Here is a 26,119-nt window from a genome sequence, read left to right as displayed (position 1 = left end):
CTGCGACAGCACGGGCTGCAGCACGCTTGGCCTGCCGGTACCTGTCAGCTGCCTCTGGGGTCCCACCTACCAAGAAAGATAAGTAGGACTCCTTCAGCTTGACGGCATCCCTTACTTCCGGTGTCCACCACCGGGTTCAGGGATTGCCACCGCGACAGGCACCAGAGACCCTGCGACCACAGCTACGAGCAGCCGCATCGACAATGGAGGTGGAGAACATGGTCCACTCGGACTCCATGTCTCCAACCTCCCCCGGGATCTGGGAGAAGCTTTCCTGGAGGTGGGAGTTGAAGACCTCGCTGACAGAGTGTTCCGCCAGTCGTTCCCAGCAGACCCTCACGATATGTTTGGGCCTACCAGGTCTGACCGGCTTCCTACCCTCCCAGCGAATCCAATTCACCACCAGGTGGTGATCAGTCGACAGCTCTGCCCCTCTCTTCACTCGAGTGTCTGAGACACGTGGCCGAAGGTCAGATGATACGACTACAAAGTCGATCATCGACCTCTGGCTCAGGGTGTCTCGGTGCCACGTGCACTTATGGACACCCTTGTGCTCGAACATGGTGTTCGTGATGGACAAACTGTGACTAGCACAGAAGTCCAACAACTGAACACCACTCGGGTTCAGATCGGGGAAGCCATGCTTCCCGATCACCCCCCTCCAGGTCTTACTGTCGCCGCCCACGTGAGCGGTGGAATATTTATCTAATCATATAAATCTGAAAATGCCAGAAGTGTCTTACTGTGGAAAACTGAAAGGATGATGTCATCGCCCTGCCTCTGTAACATGTTAATAGTGTAACTTAACAGTCTAATTTAGCATGCTGTTTTTTTTTCTTCTTGTTGGTGGTGGGACAAAGTTCTGGTGTCCTCCAGCTCAGTCTGACAAACTTACCCAGAGCAAACAGATACAGAAGGGCTTCTTTAAAAACTCTAAAAAAAAAATAAAAAAAAAACCCTTAACAAGTAACTTCCGTCATAGCGAATTAATGCATTTCCAGACGTCATCATCAACAACGTTATTAATCCTACAAGGGGCAATTTTATTTGAGCAGTCCGTAACCCCCACCCCCCCAAAAAGAAACAAACCACATAACAAACAAACAAACAAAAAAAACAACATAATGATATGTAACAACAATAAAAGTAGTTTATTGTTGTTATATTGTTATGTTATTGTTTTTTTTGTTTTCTTTTTTTAAACGGACTGCTCAAATGAAATTGCCCCTTGTGGGATTAATAAAGTTGTTGATGATGATGTCATCTTCCAAAACAAGGATGTCAAGTGGAGAACAGTTTTTATCTGCGAGTTTATCTGTGATGATGAATCCTGGCAGGTCAGATTAAAAGACTTTATTTAATCTGTGAGATGACTTCTAAAGTTTTAACTTTTGTTGTTAGCTCCATGACTTCTCCATTTTTTGTAGAAGCATTACAGCGCTACATACATGTAAATGGCGGTTAATTTCGTTTATGGCGAATGATGAAGTTCTGACACGCTACAGCTTGGTGCTTTATTTTGAAGACCACCGTTTTCTTCTTCTTCTACTTCCTGTGCTGCCGACGTTAGACATTACGCTCCTGTCTTGTCGCAACGACATGTTCACGTCACGCACGAGCTGGTAAAACGTGTACAAATTAATTACTTATCGTGTTATGTATTAAAACCTAAGAAAGGTATTTATTGTTGTTTGCTCTGTGTTCTGCATCGTTTATGTCGCATGTAAGGACTGTCCCTGTGAGATGTGTGTGGAAGATAGGCTGCTAGCAAACGGAGCTCAAACTTAGCGCCCTTGGAAGCAGAAGGAGGTAGGAGGGGATGATTTATCCATAAAAATGAGGGATTTGTTTTATTTATTGTTCTTATTTCAACAAGAGCTGTAACTCTGGTTTGAAGGGTTAATTTCTTGTGAAATGCATTATTTCAGTTTATTAAAGGACTGGTGTTAAGGCTAAAATGTGAATATAATTCTATGCAATATTTGTGAAATATGGTGCTATGGAAATTTATGTATTTTTGTGTCCATTTCATAGTTTTCACGGTGTCAAATGTCAGTCAGTCAAAAGGGGAGGAGAGAAATTAAAGCTGCACCAGTCGAAGCTCTCTGCATCTTGCTTTATTATTCCAAGCGGGTCGCTACAATACAGGCCTGGCATATGTACTACAACATTTTCACGTGGTTTCACTGAATCTGTGAGAACGGAGATATTTATTGAATGGAACACTTTTTGAAAATGACAAAGAAAAAGACTTTATAGCAGAAGTTCAGTTTCAGGGTAGACAAGGTCTTTAAAAACATGGGATGAAATTAAAATAATAAATGAGGAATTATTTTCTTGGGGGTGCTATGACAAATCCAGGGAGAGCTCCAGCACCCCCTAGTGCTGTCCATGGTGCAACCACAGCTGCTTTGAAATAAAAATGCTTTTATTGTGAAGCACATTTTAGAAAATATGCCAATTTGGATGAATGTTTTCATTTAAACAAATTCTCTATGAAATCAGTACATAAATGTTCATTATTAGTCTTTTTTTTTTTGTCTTGACAATTTGAAGTCAAATGGTTCTTTTCTTGGGTATTCTGTTGTTACTGGTAATATATTTATTAAACAATATTTACTATGCAATTAAAATTGCTCACCTTCTGTCTGGTCTTCGTTTATACCGTTGCCCTCCGACTGGCTATCAGGAGCCGTTACTGTTACAGTGGGCACGTTCTGCTGTGTCTGTGCACTGTCTGTGCTGTTGGAGCTTCAAGGGAAAACAAAGTACAGATACAGTATACACACAGTTAAAGGAGACTGAAAAGACAAAATACAAGGACTGAAAGGTGGAAAAACTAAATTCAGCAGAGTGACTTGTAATTAGGCAGCACCACACTGGAGTAATAAACACCACCTCAGACAGTGGATCCAACCAAAACTCATAACCACACACAGCACGCCTGCTGTGTTCCTCTTTGTGGAAATCAGTTAGTAGTTTTGGAATTTAGACTTATGACATTTTAAACAATTTCCACCAGGGAGGTTATCGTTTTAAACACATCTGCTGGTGTTTTTTTTTTTCTTTGCAGAATTATTCAAAAACAGCTGTCAAGTAATTTACTTCAAACAGGCTTTGGCCTTGAAAAGGAACCATTATTTTTAGCCATAGATCAGCTGTGCTGAAAGAGGTGGACCATGGAAAGATAAAATGGTAAATGGACTGCATTTATATAGCGCTTTTCCATCTGCATCAGACGCTCAAAGCGCTTTACACACTAATACCTCACATTCACCCCGATGTGAGGGTGCTCACTACACACTGGGAGCAACTAGGGGATTAAGGACCTTACCCAAGGGCCCTTAGTAATTTTCAAGTCAGACTGGGATTTGAACCGAGGATCCTCTGGTCTCAAGCCCAACGTTTAGCCAGTAGACCATCACTTCCCCCAACAAGACCAACAAGTCCCCTTGGTTTGGGCCTTGGTAGAAGCTTCCACTCCAATGAGTGCTCTTGCACAAATCAATCAATCAATTTTTTTTTATATAGCGCCAAATCACAACAAACAGTTGCCCCAAGGCGCTTTATATTGTAAGGCAAGGCCATACAATAATTATGTAAAACCCCAACGGTCAAAACGACCCCCTGTGAGCAAGCACTTGGCTACAGTGGGAAGGAAAAACTCCCTTTTAACAGGAAGAAACCTCCAGCAGAACCAGGCTCAGGGAGGAGCAGTCTTCTGCTGGGACTGGTTGGGGCTGAGGGAGAGAACCAGGAAAAAGACATGCTGTGGAGGGGAGCAGAGATCGATCACTAATGATTAAATGCAGAGTGGTGCATACAGAGCAAAAAGAGAAAGAAACAGTGCATCATGGGAACCCCCCAGCAGTCTACGTCTATAGCAGCATAACTAAGGGATGGTTCAGGGTCACCTGATCCAGCCCTAACTATAAGCTTTAGCAAAAAGGAAAGTTTTAAGCCTAATCTTAAAAGTAGAGAGGGTGTCTGTCTCCCTGATCTGAATTGGGAGCTGGTTCCACAGGAGAGGAGCCTGAAAGCTGAAGGCTCTGCCTCCCATTCTACTCTTACAAACCCTAGGAACTACAAGTAAGCCTGCAGTCTGAGAGCGAAGCGCTCTATTGGGGTGATATGGTACTACGAGGTCCCTAAGATAAGATGGGACCTGATTATTCAAAACCTTATAAGTAAGAAGAAGAATTTTAAATTCTATTCTAGAATTAACAGGAAGCCAATGAAGAGAGGCCAATATGGGTGAGATATGCTCTCTCCTTCTAGTCCCCGTCAGTACTCTAGCTGCAGCATTTTGAATTAACTGAAGGCTTTTTAGGGAACTTTTAGGACAACCTGATAATAATGAATTACAATAGTCCAGCCTAGAGGAAATAAATGCATGAATTAGTTTTTCAGCATCACTCTGAGACAAGACCTTTCTGATTTTAGATATTGCGTAAATGCAAAAAAGCAGTCCTACATATTTGTTTAATATGCGCTTTGAATGACATATCCTGATCAAAAATGACTCCAAGATTTCTCACAGTATTACTAGAGGTCAGGGTAATGCCATCCAGAATAAGGATCTGGTTAGACACCATGTTTCTAAGATTTGTGGGGCCAAGTACAATAACTTCAGTTTTATCTGAGTTTAAAAGCAGGAAATTAGAGGTCATCCATGTCTTTATGTCTGTAAGACAATCCTGCAGTTTAGCTAATTGGTGTGTGTCCTCTGGCTTCATGGATAGATAAAGCTGGGTATCATCTGCGTAACAATGAAAATTTAAGCAATACCGTCTAATAATACTGCCTAAGGGAAGCATGTATAAAGTGAATAAAATTGGTCCTAGCACAGAACCTTGTGGAACTCCATAATTAACTTTAGTCTGTGAAGAAGATTCCCCATTTACATGAACAAATTGTAATCTATTAGACAAATATGATTCAAACCACCGCAGCGCAGCGCCTTTAATACCTATGGCATGCTCTAATGTCTGTAATAAAATTTTATGGTCAACAGTATCAAAAGCAGCACTGAGGTCTAACAGAACAAGCACAGAGATGAGTCCACTGTCCGAGGCCATAAGAAGATCATTTGTAACCTTCACTAATGCTGTTTCTGTACTATGATGAATTCTAAAACCTGACTGAAACTCCTCAAATAGACCATTCCTCTGCAGATGATCAGTTAGCTGTTTTACAACTACCCTTTCAAGAATTTTTGAGAGAAAAGGAAGGTTGGAGATTGGCCTATAATTAGCTAAGATAGCTGGGACAAGTGATGGCTTTTTAAGTAATGGTTTAATTACTGCCACCTTAAAAGCCTGTGGTACATAGCCAACTAACAAAGATAGATTGATCATATTTAAGATCGAAGCATTAAATAATGGTAGGGCTTCCTTGAGCAGCCTGGTAGGAATGGGGTCTAATAAACATGTTGATGGTTTGGATGAAGTAACTAATGAAATAACTCAGACAGAACAATCGGAGAGAAAGAGTCTAACCAAATACCGGCATCACTGAAAACAGCCAAAGATAACGATACGTCTTTGGGATGGTTATGAGTAATTTTTTCTCTAATAGTTAAAATTTTGTTAGCAAAGAAAGTCATGAAGTCATTACTAGTTAAAGTTAATGGAATACTCAGCTCAACAGAGCTCTGACTCTTTGTCAGCCTGGCTACAGTGCTGAAAAGAAACCTGGGGTTGTTCTTATTTTCTTCAATTAGTGATGAGTAGAAAGATGTCCTAGCTTTACGGAGGGCTTTTTTATAGAGCAACAGACTCTTTTTCCAGGCTAAGTGAAGATCTCCTAAATTAGTGAGACGCCATTTCCTCTCCAACTTACGGGTTATCTGCTTTAAGCTACGAGTTTGTGAGTTATACCACGGAGTCAGGCACTTCTGATTTAAAGGTCTCTTTTTTAGAGGAGCTACAGCATCCAAAGTTGTCTTCAATGAGGATGTAAAACTATTGACGAGATACTCTATCTCACTTACAGAGTTTAGGTAGCTACTCTGCACTGTGTTGGTATATAGCATTAGAGAACATAAAGAAGGAATCATATCCTTAAACCTAGTTACAGCACTTTCTGAAAGACTTCTAGTGTAATGAAACTTATTCCCCACTGCTGGGTAGTCCATCAGAGTAAATGTAAATGTTATTAAGAAATGATGAGACAGAAGGGAGTTTTCAGGGAATACTGTTAAGTCTTCTATTTCCATACCATAAGTCAGAACAAGCTCTAAGATATGATTAAAGTGGTGGGTGGACTCATTTACTTTTTGAGCAAAGCCAATAGAGTCTAATAATAGATTAAATGCAGTGTTGAGGCTGTCATTCTCAGCATCTGTGTGGATGTTAAAATCGCCCACTATAATTATCTTATCTGAGCTAAGCACTAAGTCAGACAAAAGGTCTGAAAATTCACAGAGAAACTCACAGTAACGACCAGGTGGACGATAGATAATAACAAATAAAACTGGTTTTTGGGACTTCCAATTTGGATGGACAAGACTAAGAGTCAAGCTTTCAAATGAATTAAAACTCTGTCTGGGTTTTTGATTAATTAATAAGCTGGAATGGAAGATTGCTGCTAATCCTCCGCACATAATGACAACAGGTGGCCTCTTTGGAGTGCTCTGCCCACATTCTAATATAGAAAAAACCCCTCAACAACAATATCATTCTGACAGCCAACACGCTTACAGCTGACGAAGTTTCCAGTTTTCACACCGAGCCAACAAGTTGTGTAATACGGTGTACAGACTACACCGAGCTTATGCAGCCCTACGCGGCAATACACTGAGGGATGCAATAGGGTCAACGAAATGGATGCAAAAAATAAACATGTTTAATTTGTTCGCGGACATTCGATGAAGAGCACTGGACACAAGTCTATGCAAAACTCTGCTACTGTATACAAGTCTACGTAACACTATGCCACTGTACACCATGTCTCCGCAATTGTACAATACACTATGCCAGTCCGGTGAATCAGGACATACCTGCATTGGTATATTTTATTCATCCCGCTGGACTCTGCTGCACTTTGCTGGCAGTGAAGCTTTAAAACCACAGAAGAAGAGGCAGGTTAAAGCTTCCCCCCTGCACGCAACATACGCAGCCATTCCTCCGTAAGTTACACAGCACAATGCAACTCTATGCAGGCTGGTGTTAAAGGGGCTCTGTCGTGATTTTGTTCACAGTTAACATGCCATTCCCTCATAATCATACAATCGTAAGAATTTATTGATGCTGTGCTTCAGAAAACTGCGACTGTATCCTCTAACACAGCTTCATCTAACAGATGGAAATACTGATCTGTAAAAGGGTCTGAAACCTTAACAATAGATCAGTCAGCTAAAAGATGCATCTGCTGAAATATTCACTTATCAATTGCATTTCAACCAAGCACAACATTCATAAAATGGACATTTCTTAAAATTAGAGCTTCAACAAAAACTACATGAACTAAACCCATAAAAATAAGGTCGCTGCATCTTTGCTCGTCTCTGCAGTCTGAAGCTAAATATCGCTGCATTTGTGAGGGAGCTGTCATTGGAGGAGTGAAGAATTTCTCAGCCTTTTTAGACACTTGAAGTGTGGTAAACATGGTCTCAATAGCTGGTATGATATCCAAACCTGTACAGCGATTAAATGTTTCTGCCTTTAATGAAAGCATTAATCTGTCATAATTCACCACTGCTGTTCATGATATCTGGCGTTTTTGTCCAAAATGCGTGCTCACCAATATTCACTTCATGATAATTAGATTAAATAAATAATAATCCGTATCTGCTAACCCACACCATCTTCTGTTAATGATCAGTGAGGTGTAAGTGGATCTGTGTGGACCTTTACCCTTGACTGTCCAGATTACATCCAGAGTGCCAGGATGTAGAGGAGGGGGGCGGTCGGATACGCTCATTGTCATCCTGCATCTGAAGCCTGATTGGCCGTCGCAGGCCCCAGGAGATATTAAGCAAACCCTCCACGATCAGCTCCCCCTCTTCCTGTAAGGAGGAAGGAGACATGATCAATGCACAGGGGACACATTAAGACAGAGACGATGGAGAGAAGTAGGAGGAGGAGGAGGAGGTAGGAGAGACAGACAAACTGTGATGAAGAGCGGAAACTTCAAATGTTTCAGATGAAAAGTAGGACAAAACCTTCACTGAATAGCAATTAGGGAGAAAAACTGAAACGCAGATGTAACAGGACCCACTTCTCTGTGCCGCAGCTGTAGATTCTGCCCTTCATAGTAGAGGTTGTACGTCTTAAGATGTGAGAGGACTGTTGCCCTGGAGACAGAGATCTTGAATTAGTGAGGAATAACAACCAAAAAAAAACATATCTTTCATAACATTTTAGCTTATTTACTAAAAATTGTGGGGGTTTTTTAAGAATAATCTGCACATTACTGTCCAGGTGCTGGATTCTGGTTATTTCAATACTGCTTGTAACTGCTAGTGATTGTGACACTTGCAAACCCTCTCAGTGTTTGTTGATACTTTAGTGCAGCAAGTTCTGTTCAGTGCAATGATGTGTTTAGCCGAACTTGGACTTGTCACTAATCACGATTAGGAGACTTGCATCTACCACACAGCACCCCCCCCAGGCCGCATTCAAGCATGAAAAATGTTGAAACACTTGCAAAAACCCACTGCTGCGATTCATCACAATCTCAAATGTTTGCAAAGTTCTACTTTGCTGTACACAGGAACATTCTGAGAGAACACCTCACACCAGCATCTTCCACTTCCTGTTACTCCATGCATGCAAACAGTGGGATGACAGTATTTAGCAGCTAAAGCCCCTTTCACATTGGCGTATTTGTAGAGCTACGTATTGCAGCGTTGTGTTTCATTTAAATACGCCCAAAATGCACGCATACTCAGCCTTTTTCCGTGTTCGTTTCATACTTGCAGCTGCGCGTGTTCACTTTTTAATGTGAACACACAAAACAGAGTCATTTAACATCATTATTATTATTTTTTTGTCTTGGTGGATCATTTTCATTGTGTACAGATGCTGCTAAGTCTGGCTGTGGTAAAGGCTGCCCTGAACGAAACGCTGTGACTCGTAACACTGTGACTTTAAACCTCCGGTTGCTCCAATCAGGTCCGGTGGTTTAATCACACCTGATCGATCAGGGTGTTTGATGAGGGCACCGACATCACAGCTCTTTTCAGGTTTGATCAGACCTGATCGATCAGGACGTTTGATGACCGCACCGACATGCAGCGACGAGGCTTTCATTTTAAAAGTCACAGGTTTGATCAGACACAGAGAGAGAGAGCGCGACAGAGGGAGAGAGAGAGAGAGAGAGACAGAGTGAGAGAGAGCGCGACAGAGGGAGAGCGTGACAGAGGGAGAGAGAGAGATAGTGAGAGTGAGGGAGAGAGAGAGATAGAGTGAGAGTGAGGGAAAGCACGACAGAGAGAGAGAGAGAGTGAGAGAGCGCGACAGAGGGAGAGCGTGACAGAGGGAGAGAGAGAGATAGAGTGAGAGTGAGGGAGAGCACGACAGAGGGAGAGAGAGAGATAGAGTGAGAGTGAGGGAAAGCGCGACAGAGGGAGAGAGAGAGATAGAGTGAGAGTGAGGGAGAGCACGACAGAGGGAGAGAGAGAGAGACAGAGTGAGAGAGAGAGCGCGACAGAGGGAGAGTGAGGGAGAGCGTGACAGAGGGAGAGAGAGACAGAGTGAGAGTGAGTGTGACAGAGGGAGAGAGAGAGACAGAGTGAGAGTGAGGGAGAGCGCGACAGAGGGAGAGAGAGAGACAGAGTGAGAGTGAGGGAGAGCGCGACAGAGGGAGAGAGATAGAGCGACCGACTGGCTGTTTCTGTTGTGTTTCTGGATTTCTGAGTTGAGGTTCGATTCCCTGTTCTGATCACACACACAGGTGCTGTGGGCTGTGTGAGCATGTTCTTAGATGATTCCTCTGGATTCACGCACGTTTTTGGTTGTGTACAGGAGCGCAGTGTTGCACAGACTTGCATGCAGTAACACTGTGCTGCGTAGACCTGCGTTCAGTGCCCTATGCTTTCTTACGCCGAAGAAAATTAAACATGTTTAATTTCTTCCATCCTACGCGCGTAGCCCTCAACATACTGCTGTGTAGGGAGAAAAAAACTTGACGTAGAGCTGCTAAAAGTGGGCGTAGAGCTGCTCAACTCAGCGTAGACGATATGCCACAATGAGCAGCTCTACGGGCTTAATGTGGATTGTGAGAACATTACCCAGAACAATCAGCCAGGAAGCAGTGTGCTGCTATTATGAGGAGGTGTCTGTTCATCCATTGTGAGCTTTCAGTGCATGCACTGACATACAGTGACTTGCAAAAGTATTCATCCCCTTGGTATTTCACACATTTTAATTTGTGTATGGCATTTCAAGTACAAAATGTAAATCAGGCTTCTCAATATAAAACTTTCTAAAATGATCTTCCTTAGACTCAAACTGAAAGTAAATCTCTACAACTTGATATAAATTAATTAAAAATATAAAAGCCAAGATAATCGGTTGCATAAGTAATCAGCCCCTTTGGTATAATACCTGTAAATAATCAGTTTAATTGCCAGTTTTCTTCAGACAAGTCAAGGGATTGATACATGAACATTTCCAGGTCACTGAATATGTCTTGAACTTTATTTACATCAGTTATGAAGAAATACAAGCAGTATGGCATTCTATGGTAAATCTGTGTGGAGTGGACAGTTCCCAAAAACTGAGTGACTGTACAAGAAGGAGAAGAGTGACAAAAGCCACCCAGACAACCCAGAAGAAGTTACAGGCTTCTGTGACTGGAGAAATTGTGCATAGTGCATATTTTGCATTTTGTATCCCCAGTTATACAGCTTCATGATGAAGTGGTACAGAGGAGAGTTTTCTTAAAAAGAAGACCTGAAAGTTCAGCTACAACTTGCCAGAAGGTACATCTGAGATGCAAGCCTAGATTTAATGTTTTGGTGAAAGAAAACAGCCAAACATTTCTTAGGTTACTTAAAAAAGAAAATAGATAACATATAGGTTAAATATATCCCAGCATGCCTTAGTCCTGCCATTGCACCCTGTAATTGATGTGGGTGCCATTACTTGTTCATCACCTAGATTTGCTGACTTTGATATTATTTTACTGCATTTGCTGACGAAACTTGTAACTTCTGCTAAATGCACAACCATCTTTTTGACCCTATACCAACATAACTGTTTAAGGACCCGTGGTTCACTCTTGGACCATACAATTGCCGATCGGGAGGTGGTCGTGAGAGGTTAAACGCAGCTCATTACTCCATGTATACTACACGATGCAGGACACACGATTAAGCTGAAACTCAATCCAAAAACATTTCTTGCACGAGTGAAAAATCATCTCAAAAAGGACCAAAACTCGCACAGTGTAAACCCAGTTTAAGAGACATTCAAGTCCAGATTAAAGACATCTATTCTCCCTCTTGTATGGCTAGCACACTGGCATAGTATGGCACAGTAATTATGCTTCCTATCCTTTTAGTTAAGTCTCCTCGGCTGCTCCCTTGTTTTCACTTGGGGTCGCCACAGCAGATCCAAGGTGGATCTGCATGTTGATTGGGCACAAGTTTTATGTCGGCTCCTGATGCAACTCCACAACACATGGAGAAATGAAAATAAGTGCACCACCTCTGCCTATGCTTCCTATCCCTTTAATTCATCTTATTAGCAATGGAACGGTCTCGGCCTCATTTCATCTAAATTCTGGGTCTGTTAGTGAACCTCAGGGCTAACTGCCGGCGTTGCATACTTTTCTTTCCACTGTATTTTTCTTTCCCTGACGTGCATTTTGTGCATGTGTATTTTATTAAAATTTTACCATTTATACCCTATCCCTTTCCCTAAACATAAACATGTTGTGTGGGCCACCAGAAGAGGAGGTACTGCTGGCCCACCACCAGAGGGCGCCCTGCCTGAAGTGCGGGCTTCAGGCACGAGAGGGCGCTGCTGCCTACAGGAACAGCCGAGGTGACAGCTGTCACTCATCAGCTATGACAGCTGTCACCGATCATCTGCATCTCACCCGGGATAAAAGCAGGATGACACCTCCACCACATCGCCGAGATATCGACTTCTGTGAGAGGTAATATTCTCTGCCAGCATTCAGTGATTTCCAGAGCTATTGTATTGCAGCTGTCAACCAGAGGACCGGCGTGGGTCACGACTGTTTCGTCCTTCGTCTCGTCAGATAAGTGGTTAAACAGACGCTGCACGAGTGTGTGTTAAAGGTGGAGGTGGAATTCCCACCATTATTGTTACGGGGTGTACGCACACCCACACGTCTTTGTTTTCCACCAGCAGTACCAGATCCGACACGCTGAGACGGTGGCCACCTGGGGACTTCGGGACTTGGCGGCTCCAGTATCCTTCGGGTTCGGTGGCGGTGGAAATCGTGTGGTTCCGGTTCGTCTCCAGACGGGTGTCTCCTATCGTCGAGCCTGCCCACACGACACCTTCATTAATTGACTTGTATTAATTCTGTAATCTGCTGTGTGTGGTTGTGACATTCACAACAGTAAAGTGTTCTAATTTAACTCCCTCTATTGTCCGTTCATTTACGCCCCCTGTTGTGGGTCCGTGTCACTACACTTTCCCAACAGGATTGTACACCCTTAGTATTCTCTCTGCTTCCCTGTCAATTTACTGTTGGTGAACTCATATCTTAGATGCAGTTATTTCCAGCCGACTGATTCTGCTCTATTTCTCTCTGTCCGAGGCACTGTCGAGACCACGTCAGGCTAACTGCTATGCACTCCAGGGCACTGGACCGACTATCGAGATGCCCTGCCTGAAGCTGACACAGTGGACCGTAGGTCACCTTGCTGAAGGGGACATCTCTGAGCCACTGTAGCCTGCCACAAGGACAACTTTACAGGGGTGAAACTGACAAGGCAATGGATGGATGCTGGCCCTGCACCCAAGGGCACTGGACTTATCTCACAACTCTGTGCCTGTGGCGCCAATGACTGCATGCTCACCTTAATAATGCACTTTTAAAAAAAAATGCTATTCTGGTTTTCCTGTTTCTTCAGCTTGGTAAAACTCTGTAAATCCCTTGTAAATGTTAGAAGGGCCGAAGCAATGGGTCATCCCTTTGAGTCTGGTCTGCTTGAGGTTTCTTCCTCAACATCAGAGAGACTTTGTCCTCACCACTGCCACCCGTGTGGTTGCTCAAGGGGGTTTGGCAAGGTTAGACCTTATTCATGTGAAGCACCTTGAGGCACCTTTATTGTGATTTGCGCTGTATAAATAAAATAAAGTATTGAACTGGCAACTATCTGATCAGAAGCCTGAAGTTTTTCTTTGTTTTATAACATTACGTAAAGTCTTTGGACTGCTGCTTAGACAGAAGAATTTGGGTTCTGGGAAGACATGAAGGGAATTTTGGTCTATTTAAGAATATAATTATTTAGGGGGCCGGGAGAGGAAGCGTTGCATATGCTGGACTTCATGGAATTTGATGAAAAGTTTAAGCATGCCTCAGAAAAGTATCCGTTAAATTTGAAAACAGATTTCAAAAAAGTGCTTTAACTAGACTGTTTATTAAAGTTGAGAGATGAGCATTTTGCTGATCAGGTGTTTTTTCTTAAAACCTGGTACAAAACTGTGGGGCCTGGTCTGGATTAGTAACAAACTATACAGCATAAAGTGATGGTGCAAGGCATTTTTAGAAATCAGCTATCATTGTGAGACAGGATGACTCCCCCATCATGTTGAAGTAGTCTGCTCTAATGAGTGCACTTGTATTAGAGTAGTGGGCTTTTTTGGGGGGCTGATAAACTTACAAAATTTAAGAGTGGTTTGATTTAATCATGAAATCAAATCACATTTTATACATTAAAAACTGCAGAAAACAAACTTGGAAGTAGATGTGGAAAACAGTGACACAAAATCTGCATGCACATAAACCGATACAACAGATGAGCCCACAGTAGAATTCTTCACCATCCACGTCACTGTTATTTTTAACACACAGTTAAAAACATAATTAAGGATGACTGGACAGGCTTCAGTCTCCCGTCATCATAACACAAGATGCATGTCACATTACAGACATTCATTACATTGCATGCATCAATATATTTAATACTTACTTGCTGATGAACTTGTTCTCTCCAATCTGAACCCCGTCCTGTGTGTCATTCATTCTCAGAAAACATGAGGGGGCTAAAAAACAAACAGTTTTTTGTTTGTTTGTTTGTTTTTACAAAAACAGTACACAGTGTTAATGGTTCTCCTCGTTCTGATTCAGTCTTGTGATTCCTCATGACAGAGAAGCAGGAAGAGGAGGAGGTAAAACTGTGTTCTTCAAACACATCATCTGTTCACCCACTGTGCACATTTCACGTGTGATGGGGCGGCACAGCTGTTCTCCACATTTTTCATCTGCTTGCCTACATTTTCTCTTTCCTGTCACCATCTCCTTTTTTTACACGCACACTTGCAGCTGTCCGAAGAGGCACGCTGCCATAAGAATAAAGAGTTTTCCACTCTCTGTTGCTAAAGGAGAAAGTATGTGTGACTATTGTGTATTCACTGGGGGGAGAGGACGGAAGCTCAAGGGGGGGGGATGAAGGAACAGGTGCAGGGCACATGTGCCCCCACCGAGCCAAATCATTCAGCTGCATAAACATTTATCGCAGAGTCAGCCACAGCAGCACACTATATATGCAAATAATTAAATAAAACGCTTCAGATGAACTCTAAACAGACGGTAGTTAAGGGGCTAAAACCAAATCACCACTAACTCAATAGCTGCCAAACTCAACACTTTGAAGACATTACATAACATGCATAGTGCCAGGGAAGAATTAAATTGCAACAAAAGCTGACCGAATCAAATAAGACCATGGGTGGGAGAGAAAACAGGTGATGCTAGTCTACCTAAAAACACTGGTTCTCAACCTGGGTATGCCCCCCACCCCCAAAGGGTTTCTTTTCTGCTGTTAGTTTGTCAAAATTAGAAGGGAAAATATTAAAGTCTTAACACATTCAGGAGACGATCAAAGCTATTTAAAAAGATTTTTATTTCTATGAACCAAAGAGAAAGAGGAAGGCTATAGTTAAAAGTTATGATGTGTTAAAATTCATTTTCGAGGAAAAAAAAAAAAAACATGAGAAGCATCTTGTACTTTGACTGGGGGATCAAAGGCTAAAAACATTGGCAACCACTGACCTAAAACTCAAACTAGGATAAAGCCTAGCCTGTCATTGGGTCACCTATCCATTATGCAAAAATCTTTTGTTAATTTTTCAAATTTCATGTTCAGCAGGAATCTATGCAATGGTTAAAAAATAAATAAATAAATTTAACATGTTGAATCCTAACAAACAGCTTTATAAATGGGTTAGTATGAAAGATGACTTACCGTAGCAGCGACTGTGTGATGGCAGTGACCACAGACGGTGAGCAGCAGATATGAAAACAGGGAGCAAAGCGTTAGATACTGCAACAAATTTATTTTCTGTCACAAGCTTTGCACCCTGTGCTGCTGGAGGTCAGTTTCCAAGGAGGCCTTTTCGTACAAGTTAGACCGTGACCAGACAGGCAAGAAGGTTTGGAAACAGGAAATGCTCCTCTTCCGTTAAAAAAAATCACTTCCTCTTTCACTTAGTCGCACAGAAAACTGACACTTTAAACAGCCCGAGACTTCCTCAATTGCACAGCAAATGTTGACACATGCACATGCAAATGAACAGCAGATTAAACATGCACGGGGACAACCTCACTGTTTACTCCTGATCTAAACAATAAACAGCAGACAAGACTGAAAAACAAAGGAGACATCTGTCCATCAGCCTTTAACACTCAGTGTTAATAATGCTCTGCTGTCAAATAACCTCTGCTGTCTGACGGGTGAATTAAATATTAAACTCCCATCAGCTCATCCCCATGTTGAGGTCTATCAATATTTTAGTAGCTATATTAGGACCCGTCTGCCTCTCAAAGGCTGAGCACCATTACAAACAAAAGAAATGATTAGTCTTTAATAGATTAGGTTTGGTTGAGGGCAGCGGTGCTGCCGGCGGTCTGAGAGAGACGTGATCAGCTGTCAAAGCAACAGTGTTCCAATCGTCTGGAAAGCCACACAACCAGCTAAGTGCTGATCTGATTAAGAAACACAGTTCCCGCAGGTCAAACTGTGCATTTAACCTTAACAATGAGGAACTTTGCCATTTGTGAATATTTTCTGTAGATTTTTTTTTTTGACTTGATAAACATGTATTTATGATATAATCAAAAAAGGTTTGAAAGTGTTTAACTCGAACAGGTTTTTTTTCATGCCCCCGTTACTACCAAGGTATGCAGACAAGCATCACTGAAAGCAACATGTTGACCTTTGAAACAGATGAGTTATAGCAGCAGCAGATCACATGGGGTGCCAGTGCTGTACAACAGGAAACTGAGAAAGAGTTGGCACGAGCCAAATAAGACCATGGAAAACTGAAAAATGTTGCCTGGTCTGATGAGTGTCAATTACTGCGGCAAAATTCATTGGTCAGAATTCCAAATCAGTTCACTTAGGTGTGTCAATGAACAACTAGTTTACCAATGGAACACACCTGATTTGGCTCATCATGTGCAGCTGGAGCAGTGAGAATTTGACATTACACAGTAGGATGGGTCCTGAGGCCCAGGATTGGGGAAGACTAAATTAAAGCATTTCTGAAGGCAAGACAGAACAACCTGGTACTATTAACGTGTGCCTGAATTTTAGTGCAATACTGACATTGTTTTAATAAAATCTAAACCTTTTCAAACTGTTAAAAGTGACCTTCAGAATTACATGAAACAAACATTTTACCGTTACACCTGAATAAATTCATAAACTAGTGTGTTGATCTCACGCGAGAACCTTCAATGGTCTCAGATGAAGCTCACCAAGAAGATGAAAAAGTTGCAGTTCCTTGACTGCCCACATGAGGGTGGCCCTAAAAGAGAGTGAGTTCCCATTCAAGTCTATGTTATGATCTTATTAGTGCATGAGGGTCTCTATGGAAAAACCTATGGGTGACACCATGCAGCGTTTCTTCAATGTAATATATATATATATATATATATATATATATATATATATATATATATATATATATATATATATATATATATATATATATATATATATATATATATATATATATATATATATACATACACACACACGTACACACACACACGTACACACACTATGGTTGAACTCCATAGCTATCGCATGAGAAAGCTAGATCATTAACTGCATATAGTTTTAGAACTGATGTTAATAACTTTATCAGCACTCACCAGATGTACTGTAATTACTATTAAAATTGCGTACATTGGTACATTAGTCCTTAGTTCTTTTATATGGTAAATGGACCACATTTCTTGCATCATTAGGGGAGGTGATGGTCTAGTGGTTAAGGTGTTGAGCTTGAGACCAGAAGATCCTTGGTTCAAATCCCCTGACTGGAAAATCACTAAGGGCCCTTGGGCAAGGTCTTTAATCACCTATTGCTCCCGGTGTGTAGTGAGCACCTTGTATGGCAGCCCCCTGACATCGGGGTGAATGTGAGGCATAATTGTAAAGTGCTTTGAGCATCTGATGCAGATGGAAAATCGCTATATAAATGCAGTCCATTTATCTAAAGCAGAACATCAAGCAATTGAACGTGTGCCTTTCTGGTTGCAAGTGGGGCAAAAAAGTATTTAGTCAGCCCCTGATTGTGCAAGTTCTCCTACTTAGAAAGATGAGAGAGGTCTGTAATTTTCATCATAGGTACACGTCAACTATGAGAGACGAGAAAAAAAAAAATCCAGGAAATCACACTGTAGGATTTTTTAAAGAATTTATTTGTAAATTATGGTTGAAAATAAGCATTTGGTTACCTACAAACAAGTAAGATTTCTGACTCTCACAGACCTTAACTTCTTCTTTAAGGAGCTCTTCTGTCCTCCACCTGTTACCTGTATTAATGGCACCTGCTGGAACTTATCTGTATAAAAGACACCTGTTCAGCCTCAAATAGTCAAGCAGGTTGGTGTGAATAAATCAACTGTGGGAACAACTGTAAGAAAATGGAAGGCATACAAGACCATTGATAATCTCCCTCGATCTGGGGCCTCACGCAAAATGTCACCCCGTGGGGTCAAAATGATCATGAGAACAGTGAACAAAAATCCCAGAACTACACGGAGGGACCTGATGAATGACCTGCAGAGAGCTGGGACCAAAGTAACAAAGGCTACACACTACGCACAGAGGGACTCAAATCCTGCAGTGCCAGGCGTGTCCCCCTGCTTAAGCAGGTCCAGGCCCGTCTGAAGTTTGCCAGAGAGCATATGGATGATCCAGAAGAGGATTGGGAGAATATCATGTGGTCCAATGAAACCAAAATGGAACTTTTTGGTAAAAACTCAACTCGTGTTTGGAGAAGAAGAATGCTAAGTTGCATTCCAAGAACACCATATCTAATGCGAAGCATGGGGGTGGAAACATCATGCTTTGGGGCTGTTTTTCTGCAAAGGGGACAGGACGACTGATCCGTGTTAAGGGACGAATGAACGGGGCCATGTATCATGAGATTTTAAGCCAAAACCTCCTTCCATCAGTGAGAGCATTGAAGATGCAACGTGGCTGGGTCTTCCAGCATGACAATGACCCCAAACACACCGCACGGGCAACAAAGGAGTGGCTCAGTAAAAAGCATTTCAAGGTCCTGGAGTGGCCAAGCCAGTCTCCAGACCTCAACCCCATAGAAAATTTGTGGAGGGAATTGAAAGTCTATGTTGCCCAGCGACAGCCCCAAAACATCACTGCTCTAGAGGAGATCTGCATGGAGGAATGGGCCAAAATACCAGCTACAGTGTGTGCAAACCTGGTGAAGACTTACAGCAAACATTTGACCTCTGTTATTGTCAACAAACATTATGTTACAAAGTATTGAGTTGAACTTTTGTTATTGACCAAATATTTATTTTCCACCATAATTTACAAATAAATTCTTTAAAAATCCTACAATGTGATTTCCTGGATTTTTTTTTTTCCCTCATTTTGTCTCTCACAGTTGAAGTGTACCTATGATGAAAATTACAGACCTCTCTCATCTTTCTAAGTAGACCTTGCACAATCAGGAGCCGACTAAATACTTTTTTACCCCACTGTATATTCACAACTATAAGTTGTGCTGTGCCAAGAAAATTGCTGTCCTTCTATCTAGCAAAAGATCTGACCCCCCCGCACACACACACAAAAGTCATGCATTTCTGACATATTATAAATGCCTTCTTTACTAAATTTTGAGTTTCAAGTACATATGTACAGAAACGCTCACATTGCTCACTTGATAGCAATAAAAGCTGCTCAAATGTGCGGTAAGGTCTCAATTGTTTATTCATTTATTTCATTTAAGAAGTTAAAATCAACTTACAGTTGTGTCTTAAGCCTGGTTCACACGACAGGATTTTAAAATTATCTGTAGGTTTCCAAAACCTGAGAGACCACACACGTGAAGATAAAAAATCATGGCTCTAACAGGTTTGGTTGTACAGTGTGTAGTGTGCACCCACACCGTAAGAACAACACCACCACACACAAGCAGATTTCACACACATGAACATTTACAGTTCAGACAGGAAATCTCGCAAAATCTCTCGAGATTAAACGTGACTTCAGAGTAAACAAACTGAGGTACTTTGTGGACTATTTACAACAGAGGGAAAAAACGATACAAAAAGTAAAAGAAAAGGCGTTCTTTAAAAGGAGTGGAGACAGCGCGACCACCGGAGTTTCTGGTAAGTCAGAACAGCTGTTTTGATTTTATTTTCTGCTCCGTGCGTCCGTCACCTCGCTTTCTGACTGGCTGCACGTCACACTCAGCAGGCTGCGTGCTCGTTTGTGGTCGGAGGACACCACACACGTTGCGATATCGGGCCAAAAAATCCAACATGTTGAATATCCCCGATTTGCGATTGGAGGGCTCCTGACGCCCTTCCGAGCAGATCAGAGCGCTCTTAACCCACCACACACAGGAGGAATATCTGATAAGATTATCTTTAGTGTCATCACGATTGTCGGGGTGTCCTTAAGACTGTCGGAAGGGGAAGATCGGGTCCGATATTGGCCTAATTATCCTGCCGTGTGAACTCGGCCTTATGGGCAATTTACACACACATCATTTTACCATTCACTGGCAGTGCTATGACAGCGTTGTCACCTCATAAGTAGAATGTTGTGCTCTCAAACCCAAATGATGCCTTTGTTATCCACCAACTTGAACCTTGGTTCCACCTGGTGAACCAGCTTCTGTTTCCACTTGTTTTGAGCAGAATAATTGTAATCAAGGAGTATCACAGTTCTTTCTGACAAATCAGCAATTTTTTTTTGGTTCCAACTGCAAACCAACATTTCAGGTTTATGCCTAAGACACTGCAAGTGTCATGTGGATGTCACGTCAAACACAACAATCGTGTGTGTATTTACATCAGGCTGCATTTATATCGAGTGGCTGCTCAGCCTGTCCTGTTTGATAATGACTTATTCCACGCATCTTCTCATGACCATTTTAAAGTGCACATTCAGTGGGGGTGCACGTTTTTTTTTTTTTTTGTAACCAGGCATGGCAGATATGCTCATTCACCCAATAGCACCTGTCTGAAAGCACACCTCATGCGAATGTTTTATAACATATGAACTTAATAAAAATCTAAATAGGTATACAAGTACATATAGACTCATTGTCAACTTTGTCCTTCTCGAGTTGTTTTTATTAGATTTTTAGAATGCAGAGCTTTTGATTCATAGAGCTTCATGTGGGTTTAATTGAGGAGCATTCAGAAAGAACAGAAAGTGACTTATTAGAACCAGACAGAAGTCATGTGACTTTTTTCAGTCACTGAATTTTTTTTTATTATTTTTATTATATTTTTCATAACTAATTTCTTTCCCAGTCAGAGAATCCACTAAAACCATGTTAATTATTTAATGTCAGTATGATGTGAAAGTGAGTAGATTTTTTTTCTGTGCATTTGAACTGCATGCCACAAAAAATAGGTACCAGGGGCCTCATGTACAGAGACTTGCACAGATTTCCTACTGAAACTTGGTGTACACTAAACCCCAGAAACTGTCGTATGCACAGAAATATTCAGATGTATTCAAGTGTGCGTACGCATGGATCCAAGCACATTCCTTTTGAACATCCCAATCAACGTGGAATTTAGCGCACATGCAGAAGTACCAAACTCCTCCCTGTCCACACCTCCATCTGAACATGCAAAATTATTTAAATAGTTTGGTGTCATGTCGACGGTATCATACGTGTGGAGTGTAGTGTGTTTGATGACGTCAGCCATTGTCTGTGTTGTTGTGTTTAAAAATTAATACGACTTGAGAAAGGCCTAAGGCAGTTTAAATTTTGGTTGAATTGCTCGGAAATGCTCAAACTTTAGTGCAAAGCAAAAGGAACCATTTCCTGTTGGTGGAAAATGCCTATGGGTGTGGTGATCCCACAGTCAACACCCAAATCATTTTAAAATTGAGCATTACTGTAGTACTCTGTATAGTGCTGAAAATCACACTGTTGGGAGTTAAAAAATTGCTTTGTAGCAGATTTGGATGATTAATTCTATGGATACAGAATAGTGTTGACTAAACTCTGCAAAGTACTGCACTATATAAATACTGAAGTAGCATCCAAAAACTGCCCATTGGTTTAACTCTGAGCTTTTGCCATATGAGGGAGCAGGGAGGTTCTTTACAAATGCCAATCTCACTCCCTGAATTTCCCCGTAGCTCAATCAGATATCTCTTCAGTCTCCATACCGGATTAGTAAATTACTTCCTCTATGCTGTGTGATGATTGTGTTTTTTTAAACAGCTTTCTTGTTCTCTTTTCCCTGAGAGGGAGTAAACACCATGCTATTAAAACTCATGACCATGCCTTTCTGACTTTTGTCCCTGCGGCTCTCATTCACACACTTCAATGCTTTTTTCTTGACCTCTCCCCTCGTGTTTCTGTCAACGTCTTTGGCTGCGATGGCAAATGGATTCAAACCTCCTCTTGTCTGCTTTCACACATGCCACCCCCTCTTAGCGTCCACATTACTATTCTTCTACCATTGTCATAGCAACACCAAAAACATCTGTCCAGCATAAAGTGTCCCAGGAACACCGTGCCAAAAATAGTGTTCCTTACGCTGTTCATTAGACACAGCCAGTTTGCCAGAAACACAGATTTTTTAAAAAAAAGTGTTTTCTACACTCCACAGTTGAACTACCAAATTTGGTAGTTCAACTGTGGAGTGTAGAAAACACTTTTTAATTTTGGACAGTGGATCCAGATCACCTCCAAAATGATTGCAGTCTTTCATTCCCTTCCATGCCCATCTGTGAAGTAGTTTTGAAGTAATCCTTCAAAGCCTATATAAAGTGATATCTTGATCCAGAATCTGGATCACCTCCAGAATTCAGTGGAGTCTTCCATGCCCTAATATCCATCTGTGGTGCAAATATGGTGAGAATATGTGAAGTAGTTTTGACGTAATCCTTCAAAGCGTATATAAAAGGAAATCTTGATCCAGAATCCTGATTTGGATCCTGATCACCTCCAAAACTTAATGGGTTCTTCCATGACATAATATCTGTCATGAAAATTTCATCAAAATCCATGCAGTAGTTTTGCCATAATCCTGCTAAAAGTCAGACAAATAAATAAATGCCGCTGATATAATTTCATATGCATTTCATAAGCGTTCATCTCGATTAATATTTGTCCTGTCGCGCTAAATATATTTATTAATGTGGTGTAAACCGTTCCATTTTAGGCTCCATATTCAAAAATTACATTAAAAGGAATCTGCAGCATATGACATTAATACATACGGTACCGGAAGCGTAGTGTTTCAAGGTCGTAGTGGGTCAATAAATGTGCTACTGAGATCGTACTGGTTCCAGGATTCTATTGCCTCCGAGATCACTGGTCCTGGGGTCATTTCATTCAGAGGTCTCTACAAACAGTCTCAAATTTTTGTTCCAACAGAGTACTGTGCAAACAATGTAACCACCATAAAATTTAGATAAAAATCTACATTCTGAGAAATGAAATGCAATGTAATATTTACTTAATCTAGCTATGTCAACCAGTCCCTCAAAACTTGACTGTAAAATGGGAAGAATAATTTTTTAATTGTTGCAATTAATTGCATGTTTAACATTTAAATAACCAGGTTTCATGGGACTGACTGTGCATTTTTAAATGAGTTTTTCCAAACACAAACATTCAAAAACAAACATTCAAAAACCAAAACATGATTTATTTTCCATTTAATTAAAAAAACAAACCAATCTGATGTTATAAACTTCTATAAAAAGATTATTTGTATATGTAAAATCCAGTAGATACTAGGCATGTGGAGATTAATTGATATGAATCAGTATCTAGATACAAATGTGCACAAGTGTATCGATTCATTCTGTGTACATTGATTCAATTGACAGGCAAAATCGTGATGCATCGTTTGCTGTGTGCTTGTAACAATTTATTTTTCCTGAGGCACATTGAACGCACCATCAATGCTTTGCGTTGTGTTTTGAACACGGACAAAGCCAGAAAGCACATTTCTACCACTACAAACAGAGGTCATGCGAGAACAGCAGCAAGCGGTTGGAAGAGAATTTTGATGCACCTAAAACATTTAAATGAGGTGTTTGGCGATACTTTGACTTTTTTTAAAAAAAGATGGTAAACTTGACAACGTGCAGGTTGTTTATAAAGAATGCCGTGCTGCTAAACCATACGGCCACTGCTGCTCCACTCAGATTCTTCAGATTGTAAATCGACCTCCAGCAAAACTGGTGAGAAAAATTTCTCAAATTACATTTGGCATGGCGGTACTCTGTCAATTAGTGACTCACTTTAAGTCACTCATTGAGTGATGTCTTACTGTTTACTGTACTGTTTAAGTTCGGACAGTGTGATGAAGCAGGTTCCACATATGAGGGAACTGATTCCTGTTCCTTAATGGTGAATCTGGTAAATTTGCTGCTTATAAGGAGTAAAACAAATCCTCTGCCTCTAGTAGAATCAGAAGAAGAATACCATAGTACCATACTGAACTGCAGCTTCTTATTTTCCATTTAAATTCTTGGTATAATTTCTTTGCATCATGTTGAATCGGACCGCACCAAAATCGCATATATCGTTGTGAAGAACTGAATCGCCATCAAATACATATCAAATCGCATCGTATCATCAGTATCGTCACATATCACACTATATGCAAACCTAGTAAATTCACAGCTGCTGATTTCAGCCTAAAAAAAATACTACAAAATCCTGCCAAATACATCCTAGTTTTGTTTATTAGAAATATTAGGCCACTTAAACACATTTAGGTTCATCACCTAAAAGAATGCAATTCTGGACGAGAAAAACACACACACACACACACTTTCAACCACTTACTCCAATTAATTTGACGAGGAACACCTACATTTTAATTTATACATATAATTAAAGGTTTTGTTTTCAGGTTTCAAACACATTAAATGTGCAAAATAGAAGGGGCACGTTTTAAACTTTATATATAATTTGTAGCAATCCTTGGATTTTCTAGGTTATCAAAGGATACAAGGTTCGTTTATTACTTCATATATTTGTAGCAAACTGTGCAAATAGTCATAACATAAACACACCGAGTGTCTGGAGGAATAGCATTCTGACAAGGACATCAGAAGCAGGCTTGACTTGGACATGCAGCTGAACTGGCTGTCCCCCACCACCCTTTTGATATTTTATTAACCTCAAGATTTATTTATTGATTGATTTTTATTATGTGTTTAAATCACTCTGCCTGGCTATCCTGATGTGTGCTCAGAAGAATCTTAACTATCCACTGCTGGTTATGGTTATGTAACCGCCGAGAACAAAAATGACTGAACTCTTTCCTTAACAGGATAAAGACCATCAATTTAAAGTGGAGCGCGTGCCGATGATCACACCGCACGTGACAGAAACAACACGTATGTCTGACATGTAGCATGATCACGGCGGCTGTTTCTACAAAGTATTTAGTGTTTCATAAGCTACAATCACCCCGTCACACTACTACACCCAGTCTGCGACGTCACGTTCACCCTCACGCCTCCTCGTCATTAAACACTATTTTTTTTTTTTTAAATCCTCCGTCTCATTCCTGCCGACTTTTAATCCGCTTCGCTCACCGGGGTTACGGGCTCTCCTGTTCTCCTCCTCCGGCGCTCCTTCAGCTCGCTCCTTCTCCTCACGATGGAAACAATCAGTGGAGCACGTGCGTTCCGTGGCTACTGGAGGAGAGCCAGCGCGAGACGTCCATCTGTTGTGGCGGAACCCGGCGACCAATCAGCGCGAGGCCTCGCGACGCCCCTTTGTTCACGGTGCGCGCGGAGATAAATGACACCGACACAATGAGGCCGTGCCCGCGCGCACAACAATCAATCGTCATTAAAAAAAAGTAAATGCTGTGATTTGTGAACGTTATCTCCGCACATAACCGTACAACAGTGAGGTGTAAAGTGGAACACTTTTAAATCTTTATCGTAAAGAAAAACTTAAAATATATGTCAGTTTTTTTCGTTCTTAACGCAAAAAGAGGAGAAAACCTGCGGGATGTTCCAGCATGGCCACATTAGAACACAAAACGTATATGTTCAAGAACCTTCTACAATTAACCATCTTCAACTGTTTAATATAAAAGTGTATATCTTAGCCTCACGAGAAAATATAATGCAAAACAAAGACGCTACACAATCCTAACACTATGTGAACAAATAAATAATAATAAAACACGTTTGCACTCGATATATTCCATTATTTGTCATCATATCATATTTGGCCCCCAGGTTAAAAATAGCAACAAAAAAAAAACAAGACTAAAATCACACCTTTTACTAGACTACACGTTTTACATGTCATGTCTATCCCACTGACTGTCAGTTGCAAAGTGGAACACCAGATAACCTTATATATTTTGATGCACAAACTTTAATATAATATGAAAGAGCATTATTTTAATTAGAACACGCACATTTGTCTAAATCCCACAAATGCAGCATCAGCACTTTCTGTTGTTGGATTAC

The 26,119-nt window shown here is 41.1% G+C and overlaps 1 protein-coding gene and 1 long non-coding RNA gene across 3 annotated transcripts in view; one reads left to right on the top strand and one right to left on the bottom strand.

Annotated features, from left to right (window-relative positions):
- rassf2b (Ras association domain family member 2b) overlaps positions 1 to 25,404 on the bottom strand; it is a 43,169-nt gene extending 17,765 nt beyond the window's left edge. The window contains exons 1-6 of one of the 2 annotated variants that reach the window (XM_034170685.1): positions 25,229 to 25,402; positions 15,395 to 15,432; positions 14,120 to 14,192; positions 8,221 to 8,296; positions 7,857 to 8,008; positions 2,642 to 2,751 (exon numbers count right to left, since the gene is read on the bottom strand). In XM_034170685.1, the coding sequence (XP_034026576.1) occupies positions 2,642 to 2,751; positions 7,857 to 8,008; positions 8,221 to 8,296; positions 14,120 to 14,172 (391 nt within the window). In that variant the 5' untranslated portion in view covers positions 14,173 to 14,192; positions 15,395 to 15,432; positions 25,229 to 25,402. Of the gene's footprint in view, positions 1 to 2,641; positions 2,752 to 7,856; positions 8,009 to 8,220; positions 8,297 to 14,119; positions 14,193 to 15,394; positions 15,433 to 25,225 lie in introns of both variants that reach the window. The other variant, XM_034170686.1, reaches the window with a different exon arrangement.
- LOC117510812 lies at positions 1,457 to 2,138 on the top strand. Its single transcript, XR_004560819.1, has 3 exons — positions 1,457 to 1,622; positions 1,729 to 1,809; positions 2,035 to 2,138. It is a non-coding gene; the product is annotated as an uncharacterized LOC117510812 (long non-coding RNA).
- Positions 25,405 to 26,119: the final 715 nt, after the last annotated feature.

This window comes from Thalassophryne amazonica, chromosome 5 (assembly GCF_902500255.1).
Source record: "Thalassophryne amazonica chromosome 5, fThaAma1.1, whole genome shotgun sequence".
Lineage (NCBI taxonomy): Eukaryota > Metazoa > Chordata > Actinopteri > Batrachoidiformes > Batrachoididae > Thalassophryne > Thalassophryne amazonica.
This window is presented reverse-complemented; position numbering and strand designations above follow the sequence as displayed.